This window comes from Pseudophryne corroboree, chromosome 8 (genome assembly GCF_028390025.1).
Source record: "Pseudophryne corroboree isolate aPseCor3 chromosome 8, aPseCor3.hap2, whole genome shotgun sequence".
Classification (NCBI taxonomy): Eukaryota; Metazoa; Chordata; class Amphibia; order Anura; family Myobatrachidae; genus Pseudophryne; species Pseudophryne corroboree.
The window spans coordinates 136,445,276-136,458,763 of record NC_086451.1 but is presented as its reverse complement, the minus strand read 5'-3'; the positions used below and the strand labels follow the sequence as shown (position 1 = coordinate 136,458,763).

At 45.5% G+C, this 13,488-nt stretch overlaps 1 protein-coding gene across 1 annotated transcript in view; it reads left to right on the top strand.

Annotated features, from left to right (window-relative positions):
* BTK (Bruton tyrosine kinase) overlaps window positions 1–13,488 on the top strand; it is a 403,461-nt gene that overhangs the window by 267,082 nt on the left and 122,891 nt on the right. The window contains exons 11-12 of the mRNA XM_063936954.1: window positions 3,003–3,082; window positions 3,162–3,283. Of these exons, the coding sequence (XP_063793024.1) occupies window positions 3,003–3,082; window positions 3,162–3,283 (202 nt within the window). The remainder of the gene's footprint in view (window positions 1–3,002; window positions 3,083–3,161; window positions 3,284–13,488) is intronic.

The window sequence follows — 13,488 nt, the reverse complement described above, 5'->3', positions numbered from 1 at the left end:
TCAGAAACACACCCAGCATTCGCCCAGCCACTCCCCCGTTTCTGCAGACACTCCTGCGTTTTCAACTAGCACGCCTGCGTTTTTCCGCACACTCCCATAAAACGTCCAGTTTCCGCCCAGAAACACCCACTTCTTGTCAATCACACTACGATCAGCAGAGCGATGAAAAAACTTTGTTACGCGGTGAGTAAAATACCAAACTTTTGTGCTAATTTACTTGGCGCAGGCGCGCTGCGTACAATGCGCATGCACAGTTTGCGACTAATCGCTCCGTAGCGAAAAAAAATAACGAGCGAACAACTCGGAATGACCCCCATAGTGTATTACCACATGTAGAAGTCTCACATGATCTCCTATTTAAAGTCCATGGAAGAAATGCCACAGTCCAAGAGGTGCAATAAACACTTGCCAGATGTTTTTAGTCCTTAGCGAGTAAGATGAACAGACCTTTAAAGCTTGATTCCGGACACATTGGATACTATTGGAAGCTTGGTCCTGTGCTCCTTATTCTGACCAAGCTTTCAATAGGATCCTATGTGTCCGGAATCAAACTTTAAAGGTCTGTTCATCTTACTCCCTAAGGACTAAAAACATCTGGCAAGTGTTTATTGCACCCCTTGGACTGTGGCATTTCTTCCATGGACTTTAAATAGGAGATCATGTGAGATTTCTACATGTGGTAATACACTATATAAACTGCTGTGTTGAGCTTGCCCTATTCGTTTTATATTGAGAAATTTTAATCTGCTATTCATAAACTACATAAGTACTTATGATTTGTTGCAACAATTCTTCTCATAATAAAATGTGTATTTTTATATCCAGTTCATAGCGCTGTATATTATCCTTCCACAAATTGTTCCCTTAGGGGTTGACTATCCCTTAAACAGCTGCTTTAGGTCAAACATCTCAATTTGTAGCACCAGGCCGATTACGTTGGTAATTTTCTTTTGCAAGCTTAACGATCAGGTCTGAATTAGCCCCTTAATTAGCTTCTATGAGAAAGTGAGCGATAATCTTGGCTGGGTAATGCAGTGGATGTGGTTTACAGTATTTAGATTTTGCTAAAGCCTTCGATGCAGTGCCACACGTGACTGTTTTTCAGACTAAGAGAACTCGGCCTAGGAAATCCTATTTGTACATGGCTAAGTAACTAGCTGGATCACAGGGAACAGCGAGTTGTGGTTAATGGGATGTACTCCAACTGTGCCACTGTATTGAGTGGAATACCTCAAGAGTCAGTACTCAGGCCATTACTGTTCAGTTTATTTATTAATGACCTAGGAACAGATCTGGAAAGCACGGTGTCAATTATTGCAGATGATACCAAGCTATGTAGGGTAACGCAGATAAAGATTCAGAGTCCCTACAAAACGACTTATTTAAACTGAAAGTTTGTGCAGCCAAATGGAGAATGCAGATAAATGTAAAGTCATGCACTTTGCGGCTAAAAATAATCATGCAACCTACAAATTAAATGGGGAGAAGTTAGGGGGAACGGTTTTAGAAAAAGATTTGGGGGTGCTCACTGATAATAGACTTAACAACAGTACCCACTGTCAAACTGTAGCAACAAAGGCAAATAAGGTACTAGCATGCATAAAACTGGGAATTGAGACAAGGGATGAATGCGTAATCCTGCCATTATATAAATCATTGGTACGGCCACATCTGGAATATTGGCCCTCATTCCGAGTTGATCGGTCGCAAGGCGAATTTAGCAGAGTTACACACGCTAAGCCGCCGCCTACTGGGAGTGAATCTTAGCTTCTTAAAATTGCGACCGATGTATTCGCAATATTGCGATTACTAACTACTTAGCAGTTTCAGAGTAGCTTCAGACTTACTCTGCCTGTGCGATCATTTCAGTGCTTGTCGTTCCTGGTTGACGTCATAAACACACCCAGCGTTCGCCCAGGCACTCCCACCGTTTCTCCGGCCACTCCTGCGTTTTTTCCGGAAACGGTAGCGTTTTCAGCCACACGCCCCTGAAACGCCGTGTTTCCGCCCAGTAACACCCATTTCCTGTCAATCACATTACGATCGCCGGAGCGAAGAAAAAGCCGTGAGTAAAAATACTTTCTTCATAGTAAAGTTACTTGGCGCAGTCGCAGTGCGAACATTGCGCATGCGTACTAAGCGGATTTTCACTGCGATGCGATGAAAAATACCGAGCGAACAACTCGGAATGAGGGCCATTGTGTACAATTCTGGGCACCACACTATAAAAAAGATATCTTAGAGCTTGAAAGGGTGCAGAGGCGAGCTACAAAATTGATTAAGGGGTTAGAGGCACTGGATTATGAGTAAAGGCTTACTAAATTAGATATGTTTACACTAGAAAAGAGGCGTCTAAGGGGGGACATTATAAATATTTCTGAATATATAAAAAGACAATACATGGACCTAACAGGAGATCTGTTTATTGAGAGAGCTCTACACAGGACATGCGGGCACCCTATGAGGTTAGAGGAGAGGAAATTTCATACCCAGCGAAGAAGGGGGTTCTTCACAGTAAGGATTTGGAGTTTTTGCCAGTGAAGGTAGTAATGTCAGACTCGGTCAATGCTTTTAAAAACAGGTTAGATACTTTTCTAGCTGATAAAGCTATCCAAGGATAGAACTTCTAAATTGAATGTATTTTAGAAAAATGTATTTTAGGAAAACTATGGGTTTTAGTTGTCAACTTGACGAAAAATGGTCTTCACTTGAGCCATTATGGGTTAATCTATGGCTATATAGATATAGATAATATATTCTAAAAAAATGTATTTTAGAAAAACTATGCATTCTAGTTGTCAACTAGATGATAAACGGTCTTCACTTGAATCATTATGGGTTAAGCTATGGTTATATAGGGAATAGTATACGATCAATATATAAAGGTTGAACTCGATGTACAACTTGTCTTTTTTCAACCTCATTAACTATGTTACTATTATGGGTTGGCCATCAGCAGCCAAATTGATATCTGAAACTCTTTTTTTTGTTTGTTTTTTCAGGACAAAGAAGGTGGCTTCATTGTTAGGGATTCCAGCAAAGCCGGAAAATATACTGTATCTGTGTATGCTAAGCCATCAGGGTGAGTTGATCTTTAGAAACACACACAAGTTGACGGCTCATAAAACTGTTGTTATAAATTAACCTATTGTCCTCTACAGGGAAGGAATAATACGTCATTATGTTGTGTGTGAGACGAGTGGAAATCAGTATTACTTGGCAGAGAAGCATCTTTATTCCTCTATCCCAGAACTGATTACATACCACCAGCACAATGCAGCCGGTACGGATGCCTGACATTTATAGCAGTGATGGCTAAGGAATCTCTTCGTCATTTTCAGTTTTACAGAAAAACTATTATTTTCTCTAACTTAAAGCACACAGCCTCACAATGTATGATTAAAAAATGTTTATGTCATTGTATTCGCAGAATGGTAGTATCTTGTAATCCAGGTGATAAAAAAGAAATGATTTATTATTACTGATATTGCTACTGTATGCATACAGTACATGTTCAATTGGGTGTGGATCTTTGGGTCGACAGTCATTAGGTTGACCTCTATTGGTTGACACATGAAATAGGTCGGCACAGTCATTAGGTCGACATGGAAAACTGTTGACATCCATTTAAAAAAAAAAAAAGGTGTCATTTTCTTCGTAAAGTGACCGGGAACTCCAATTAGTGCTCCGTGTACCCTCAGATGGCGAGTGGAGCGCTCGTCATGCTTCGGGCAAGGTGCCTCGCTCCACTACTGCTGCGCTCGGTACAGGTTACTATTCCCAATCGTAGCCCACGTGGATCGTAAAGTATGAAAAAGGAAAATAAATGTGGAAAACTCATGTCGACCTTTTTAATCAACTATGTTGATCTAATGCATGTCAACCAATTGTGGTCGAACTAATGAGTGTCGACCTAAGTGTTGTCGACCTAAAGACTGGATAGCGTTCATTTTGGGGCCAATATAGAGTTGCATGTAAAATGGGCGCACATTGCTCAAAAGAAACTTGCACGGAAACATAATATTTTTGCATACATGCAGAGTTGTACACCTCTATATAGACAGTATATACGCCCAGTTTACACTTTAAAAAAGTTCATAGAGAATAACAAAAACACGTTAGTGGCCTGAACACTCATATCAGAGACCGCACAGTAACTCTGTTTGTGGCAGAAACAAGTCAGACACCTGTTGGCAGTGCATACTCAGGGCCGGTGCTAAGGTGTTCGGCGCTGCCCTGCAAACTATAGACTTGCGCCCTCCCATATTTCAAAAAGGGACCACACGTTCTGAAGGAACAGCGCTTGACAGGCATCGCTTCCGCGCGGTGCCAGTGTCTTAGTGGCAGGTTGACCCAAGTGGTGAGGAGGGGGAAGGGTGAGTCACCTGTACCCGCGCTAATCATCAGTGACCAGCAGGAGACTGGTAGTAGGAGACCTTAACACACCACAGAAACAGAAGTGCCTGCAGCTGTTGCAGAGTCAGAGCTAGACATTTCTGCGCCCTGTGCCAGAAAGAGAATGGGTGCTCACCTGCCCCCCATATTTAAAACAGGGACAGTGCGACCCGAAAGTGTGCAGGAAAAATATAGGGACATGGCTTTATGGGGAAGGGGCATGGCCACAATATAATACCAATTCATATTACGCCGCACAGTAGTCTCCATTTTTCAAATTACTCCACACTGTAGTACCATTGATACACATTACACCAAATAGAATCCCTTTTACACATTACTCCAGGTAGAGTCCCTTTTATGCATTACTCCAGGTAGAGACCTCTTTTACACATTACGCAAGGAAGGGACCCCTTTTACACATTTCTTCAGGCAGAGTCCCTTTTACACATTACTCCAGGCAGAGTCCCTTTTACACATTACACATTACTCCAGGCAGAGTCCCTTTTACACATTGCTCCAGGTAGAGTCCCCTTTTACACATTACGCCAGGTAGAGACCCCTTTACATATTACGCAAGGTAGAGCCCCTTTTACACATTACAGCAGGTAATATCCCTGTCACTCGTCCAGGTAAAGCCCCCTTTACGTGTGTGTGTGTGTGTGTGTGTGTGTGTGTGTGTGTGTGTGTGTGTGTGTCTGTCTGTGTGTCTGTCTGTGCTTATACTTACGTTTTACTCCGGAGCACCAGCTTCCTCCACTTCACTCCTCCCGCCCAATTGCTGAAGCTGCAGACACACAAGAGGAAGCCGGGAGGGGCGGACCGCAATGAAGGACAGGAATCTGCATTACTGCCCGCTACCTATGTCACAAGTAGCTGGGCGCTGCAGCTACAGTACTATGTGGCAGACGGACGGACAGATTGGCTGCCAGATCTCGGCATGAGTTGTAGTTGTACGAAAAATTGCACAACTACAATCCTTTACAGTGCATGGGGACACAGTTTAAGACCTTGCACATGCATGCACCATGCTGAAATCGCTCAGCGATTTCAGCAACATTGTGATTCATGCTGAATCACCCCCATAGTGTGGTGGTGGTACGGCCATGAGGCTGCTGCCAGAGGTTCTGCGCCCACAGTACTTATGTACTGTGCGCCAGGCACCACTGGCACAGCGCTAGTTCGGCCCTGTGCAGGGTTTCGCAGGGGAGGGAGAGAACACGGGGCGGGGTTGACACAATAACTGGGTGACACAGTGACTGGTACAGAACACAGAGGGGTTGTGACACAGTGACAGATGACAGGTGGCTTAACACAGTGAGAGAGCACGGGGGTGGTTTGTGTGACACATTGATAGAACACCAGGGGCAGTGACACAGTGACAGAACACAGGGGCGGTGACACAGTGACAGAACACAGGGGCGGTGACACAGTGACAGAACACAGGGGGGTGACACAGTGACAGAACACCGGGGGGGGGGGTGAAAGTGACAGAACACGGAGGGTGACGCAGTGACAGAACACAGATGGGAAGTGACACAGTGACAAAACACAGAGGGGGTGACACAGTGACAGAACATATGGGGGAGGGGGGAGAACAGCGAGATTTCAATGTGTCTGTACTATCATTGAGATTCCGGAGTCTCAGTGAGTGTGCTACCATAGCCGCTTGCAGCCCCGTGCCCTCTGCCGGGACTGATGTCACCCACTGTCACAGTGTGTTGGGAAGCTAGGGGCACCAAACTCAGATTATACCCCCCCAACCTAAAGACTTTCTGACGCCCCTGCCCGCACACACACATATACACACACACATACATACACTTTCTTTCTCTCTCACTCTTTTTCATACACTTTCTGGTCTATCTGGCTGGATTGTAGACAGCAGGAGCTCCGCCCCCTGTGGCTCTGCCCCCCTTGCCACATAGCCCCGCCTCCTTTTCAGTGGAACACAGCCGCTGTCACAGGAAGGGAGAAGGAGGAGGCTACAAACTGCCGGCGCTGTTGCCTGTCACTGTGACAGGCGCAGCAGCCAGCATCAGCAGAGGGGACAGAGCGGCGCAGCAGCATGGATGCAAAGCAGGGAGAGCGCCTCTCCAGCCTGGCGCCTCCCTGCTTTGCATCCCTTTGCTGAGCGGGTAGCGCCGGGCCTATGCATACTCATTATCAGTGTCTACTTACACGTGCCTTATATAAAGCACAAAAGATAGGTGTCCTAATATGTGTATATATTAATATTATCCTTTATTACATGGGTTCTGCAGCACCTAACAAGAACATAAACAAATGAACAAAACATGAAAAACAGTGACTTACAGTACAAGACAATATAGGACAAATACATAGTATAAAAACATTGCTGCATCAGCGGACTTAACACTGAAGTAAGCATCAGGGTGGCCGAAACCAAGGGCTAGGTGCCGTTGTTAGGTTGTATGGTGTAGAAGATAGTCTAAGTGAGTGAAGGAAAAGCATATGATGGAAGAGGGCCGTGCTTGTGAGAGCTTACATTATAAAGAAAAGGGTCAGATAGACAAGAGTTACTCAGATGGGGTTGACAGGGAGCATGGAACAGAGGCTTAGGATGAGAGACGGCTGGGTTTGATGAAGAAGTGGGTTTTGAGAGCCTGTTTGAAGGTTGTTGAGGGTCCATTTGGATGTGAAGTAGGTAGCATGCTGGTCTGCATCCCTTTGCTGAACTTTGCTACAGGAGAATGCTCCATCACACCATTTACCTTTTGGTTGTTACTTTACAATCATAAAGGGTCATGCAGATCCCATGGGATCCGCTACTTCATGCAAAAAGTACCGATGAGGGAGCAAACGGCGGCATACCTTGATGCATTGCTGCGGCCTGAGCCGTCCTTCTTATCCGTCACAGGGGTAGGCTGGCCTCTGAAGTGGGATGCAGAGTGAGATCTCCGTGGCCGAGGTGCCAAGCACATCCCGGGAACCCGGCCCTCTACTGCTGTCCTAATCAACACGGCCGGTCTCAGCCACATCACTGAGGGCTGCTTATCAAGGATTATGCATCAGGTGCCTGAGGCACCCGAAGCATAATTCCCAGGATAATTTTTATCTGTAAGTGAAGTCAGGCTGTAGAATCCATACTGAGTAGTGGCGATCCATTAACTGGCTTATGAAATACAATATTTAACTATTTAAAATTGAAAATGATCAAGGTCCTATACGCAGAAGGAACGGAGCTGTGACCAGTGCTGTGTGGGAATGGGCAGTGCCATGTCAGTATGACCAGTACTGTGTGGGTGTGGCCAGTGTCATGTGGGCATCTACATAGAATTTGACGGCAGATAAGAACCATCTGGCCCATAACTTACACTATCAACCCCAATGTATCCTAAATATGTAAAAATATAGTAGAAATACAGTGTTAATACTTATGATTTAAGGCTGACTGTGATTTATGATAAAGCCAGCTGGACAGCTAGTCATCTTCATGTTGCCATAATGATGGGTCTGTTTTTATATGGAGGCATGGAGCTGTAGCTCCATTCACCCCATTGTTAACCTGGCCATGCCTGTATGGGAAGAATGGTCCTGATATTAAGTTCAAATATGATTATGGGCTCAGGAGTTGACCCCATCTCACACTATCACACAGCCCTTTGAGATTAAACTTTCAACTTCATTCATCCCTGGTTAAAATACAGGAAGTATTAAGAAAAGCTTGAGTTTGAAGGGGATTCTAAAATGATGCGTCATATGCTAATCTATTATCCTGTTACGAATATATTTAAGCACTAAAATTGTCAGTATGTGAAAAGCAAAAAACTTTCACCTAAAGAAACATTTAGAGAGCTGAGAAAGAGAGCAAGGACTAGGTTATAAGAACTAATACAGAGATTCAAGATGAATAATACAAGTGGTCCTATTGTTTGCATTGTGATATATGAAACTATCACATAAAATAAAACCATTCCTAATGTTCGTTTGATTACATTACTAATTATTACTAAATATTATTCAGCATTTGATGGGGCACAATGGGCTAAATGAAATAGGGGTGGTCATTCCGAGTTGTTCGCTCGTTATTTTTTCTCGCAACAGAGCGATTAGTCGCTAATGCGCATGCGCAATGTCCGCAGTGCGACTGCGCCAAGTAAATTTGCTATGCAGTTAGGTATTTTACTCACGGAATTACAAGGTTTTTTCTTCGTTCTGGTGATCGTAATGTGATTGACAGGAAGTGGGTGTTTCTGGGCGGAAACTGGCCGTTTTATGGGAGTGTGTGAAAAAACGCTACCATTTCTGGTAAAAACGCGGGAGTGGCCGGAGAAACGGAGGAGTGTCTGGGCGAACGCTGGGTGTGTTTGTGACGTCAAACCAGGAACGACAAGCACTGAACTGATCGCACTGGAAGAGTAAGTCTCGAGCTACTCAGAAACTGCACAGAGAAATCTTTTTCGCAATATTGCGAATCTTTCGTTCGCAATTTTGATAAGCTAAGATTCACTCCCAGTAGGCGGCGGCTTAGCGTGTGCAATGCTGCTAAAAGCAGCTTGCGAGCGAACAACTCGGAATGAGGGCCAGGGTGCGAGAACATACAAACTTGCATATTTCTTGCACTCATGCAACTGGCAATGACCAATCCCGCATCCAGATGTTTTCCTATAAAAGAACATACAACTCAGCCAATGTAATAGGATGCAAGTTTTAAATTCACACCTAAAACCTTACCATAAGCTCGTCTATAAATAGACCAACTTTTTATAACAAGTTGGATAGAAGCAAGATCTGTGCATGCTCTGTCTGTAAAAGTTATGAAATAGTTAAAAAACAGAAAAGAAAACAGCTTTGGTTTACCCCCTAAAGCATAACCAGCCCCCCGGTCTCTTTGAGCCAATCTTGGTCCTTAAAATTCAGGGTGAAAAAGCGTGAGGTTCCCCTGAATTTTAATAATCAGCACCGGGCTCCTGGACCGATCCTTGTTCTAAAAATATGGGTAACAAAAGAGTAGGGGTCCTTTTTGGTATTTTTAGAACCAGCACCAGGCTCAACTAGCAGGAAGGTAATGCCTCAGCCACAGAACACACTTGAGGGGTCCCATGGCAAAGCATTAACCATCCTAACTTGTCAACCCAAGTCGGGCTTTCCTGGGGAAAGGAGACCCCCCAATAAAGGGGTCCACTCTCCAGAGCACACAATGCCTGGGATGAAGCCTATTCCCTGCACCCCTGGGTTGTGGGTGTCGAGTTGATAGCACTTAGGGAGTTTTGTCTGTAAAATAATATTGCTTTTTACAGGAGTACTACAGGTCCCACCAAGCCTCCCTTGCATACCGGTACTTGGTGAACTACAAGTATCAGTATGCAGGGCATTGAAGGACCTGCTGGTTCCTAGAGTCCCCCTGTAAAAAAATATACAAAAAAAGACACACACTCTTTGGGGTAAATTTACTAAGATTCGTATTTTCCCGTTTCAGGTCAAAGTTCAATCACGAATGACATCGAAAGTGTAAAACTGCAACTTTTTGAATTGATTACGACTAATTTACTAAGCTGTCGTATTCGGGTTTTTCTTTTGTTCCGATGTCGATGTCATTCGTGGTTTTTTTTCTATTTTTACGGCAGTGATTAGCAAAACACTGCCGACTTTTTTACAATGAATCTCGGCCGGATCTGTGTGATCCGTGCTGGGGTTCATTTTTTTTGTTTTTTTTAAATTAAACACTGTCAAATATTTTAAAAAAAATTGCGTGGGGTCCCCCCTCCTAAGCATAACCAGCCTCGGGCTCTTTGAGCCGATCCTGGTTGCCGAAATATGGGAAAAAAAATGACAGGGGTTCCCCCATATTTAAGCAACCAGCATCGGGCTCTGCGCCTGGTCCTGGTTCCAAAAATACGGGGGACAAAAAGAGTAGGGGTCCCCCGTATTTTTAAAACCAGCACCGGGCTCCACTAGCTGGACAGATAATGCCACAGCCGGGGGTCACTTTTATATAGTGCCCTGCGGCCGTGGCATCAAAAATCCAACTAGTCACCCCTGGCCGGGGTACCCTGGGGGAGTGGGGACCCCTTCAATCAAGGGGTCTCCCCCCCCCCAGCCACCCAAGGGCCAGGGGTGAAGCCCGAGGCTGTCCCCCCCATCCAATGGGCTGCGGATGGGGGGGCTGATAGCCTTTGTTGTAAAAGAAAAGATATTGTTTTTAGTAGCAGTACTACAAGTCCCAGCAAGCCTCCCCCGCATGCTGGTACTTGGAGAACCACAAGTACCAGCATGCGGCGGAAAAACGGGCCCGCTGGTACCTGTAGTACTACTACTAAAAAAATACCCAAAAAAACACAAGACACACACACCGTGAAAGTATAATTTTATTACATACATACACACATACATACATACTTACCTTATGTTCCCACGCAGGTCGGTCCTCTTCTCCAGTAGAATCCAAGGGGTACCTGTTGAAGAAATTATACTCACGAGATCCAGGGGTCCAGGGTCCTCGGGGAATCCAGGTGTAATCCACGTACTTGAAAAAAATAACAAAACGGACACCCGAGCCACGCACTAAAAGGGGACCCATGTTTGCACATGGATCCCCTTTTCCCGACTGCCAGAAACCCACTCTGACTGATGTCTAAGTGGGTTTCTTCAGCCAATCAGGGAGTGCCACGTTGTAGCACTCTCCTGATCGGCTGTGTGCTCCTGTACTGAGTGACAGGCGGCACACGGCAGTGTTACAATGTTGCGCCTATGCGCTCCATTGTAACCAATGCTGGGAACTTTCTGCTCAGCGGTGACGTCACTTTAGGTCAACCGCAGGGCAGAAAGTTCCCAGCATTGGTTACAATGGAGCGCATAGGCGCTACATTGTAACACTGCCGTGTGCCGCCTGTCACTCAGTACAGGAGCACACAGCCGATCAGGAGAGTGCTACAACGTGGCACTCCCTGATTGGCTGAAGAAACCCACTTAGACATCAGTCAGAGTGGGTTTCTGGCAGTCGGGAAAAGGGGATCCATGTGCAAACATGGGTCCCCTTTTAGTGCGTGGCTCGGGTGTCCGTTTTGTTATTTTTTTCAAGTACGTGGATTACACCTGGATTCCCCGAGGACCCTGGACCCCTGGATCTCGTGAGTATAATTTCTTCAACAGGTACCCCTTGGATTCTACTGGAGAAGAGGACCGACCTGCGTGGGAACATAAGGTAAGTATGTATGTATGTGTGTATGTATGTAATAAAATTATACTTTCACGGTGTGTGTGTCTTGTGTTTTTTTGGGTATTTTTTTAGTAGTAGTACTACAGGTACCAGCGGGCCCATTTTTCCGCCGCATGCTGGTACTTGTGGTTCTCCAAGTACCAGCATGCGGGGGAGGCTTGCTGGGACTTGTAGTACTGCTACTAAAAACAATATCTTTTCTTTTACAACAAAGGCTATCAGCCCCCCCATCCGCAGCCCATTGGATGGGGGGGGACAGCCTCGGGCTTCACCCCTGGCCCTTGGGTGGCTGGGGGGGGGGACCCCTTGATTGAAGGGGTCCCCACTCCCCCAGGGTACCCCGGCCAGGGGTGACTAGTTGGATTTTTGATGCCACGGCCGCAGGGCACTATATAAAAGTGACCCCCGGCTGTGGCATTATCTGTCCAGCTAGTGGAGCCCGGTGCTGGTTTTAAAAATACGGGGGACCCCTACTCTTTTTGTCCCCCGTATTTTTGGAACCAGGACCAGGCGCAGAGCCCGATGCTGGTTGCTTAAATATGGGGGAACCCCTGTCAATTTTTTTCCCATATTTCGGCAACCAGGATCGGCTCAAAGAGCCCGATGCTGGTTATGCTTAGGAGGGGGGACCCCACGCAATTTTTTTTGAAAAAATAAGCACTTTCCCACCCCTTCCCACTGATATACATGCACGGATCTCATGGATCCGTGCATGCCTATCCAATCACGAATAAAAAAAAAAGGTCTGTTTTTTTTTAGCACTTTTTTACGAGTTGTAATTTTTCACGGCAGTGTTTGTTTTTTTTTGCTTTGCACTTCTTAGTAAATGACCGAGATTCATACTTAAACAGCCGCGTTTTGACCGATGGTGTATTCATTCGTGATTTTTTTCCTAGGACTTCAAAATATTACGAATGCCCTCATCACTGCCGTGATTATTGCTTAGTAAATTACCGAGATGACACTTTGATGAAAAAACGGCATCTCGGTCAAAATCGGGAGCTTAGTAAATTTACCCCTTTGAGAGTACACATTTTATACACGCACACATACTCGCCTATTCTCGGTCTAAATCACGCCTCCTTGTCCAGTAGAATCCACGATAGCTGTAAATAAAAACACCATATTTGCCTATCCCTTGGGTAGATCAGGTCCTCATCATTCCATGAAAACAGATATACCCGAAACAACACTGACTGAGGAGCTCTATGTGTTAACACATAGGGCAACTCTTTGCGAATGCCGGGCTCCACATGATTGCTGTCAATGGAGATCTGGCAGCCAATCAGTGGCTGCTTCCATAAAAGCAGCCCGCTGATTGGCTGTGTGCAGCTAGACTGTAAATCACCACTTCCCCCATTGACTTCATTGGTGGCTACCGCTACATTGTAGTTAAGGATGGGAACCGCAAGGTTATTAGAGGTCAATCTTGTGGTTCCCATCATTGATTACAATGTAGCGGTTCCCATTACTAACTTCAGTGGAGAGTTTCTCACCATTGAAATCAATTGTGGAAGTGGTGATTGGCAGTCCATCTGCACACAGCCGGTCACTGGGCTCCCCATATGGAAGCGTTTCTGTGCGACTGCCAGATCTCCTCATTACAGCAGTCACATGGAGCCTGGCTTTCGTAAAGAGGATCTGGTGTATCGGTTTGTTTGTTTTTAACCACCTGTATGCCTTCATGGAATGAAAAAGACCATATATGCCCTGAATGCTATCAACTCGGCACCCACAGCCCAGGGGGGTCAGGAATAGCCCTGGATGGGTGGAACTCTTTATTGGGGTCCCCACTTACCCAGGAGACCCTGGCCTGGGCTGACTAGTTAGGGGGCTTAATGCTTCAGCCACGGGACCCCTCAAGTGTGTCCCTTGGCTGTGAAATTATCTCCCTGCTGGTTCTAAAAATA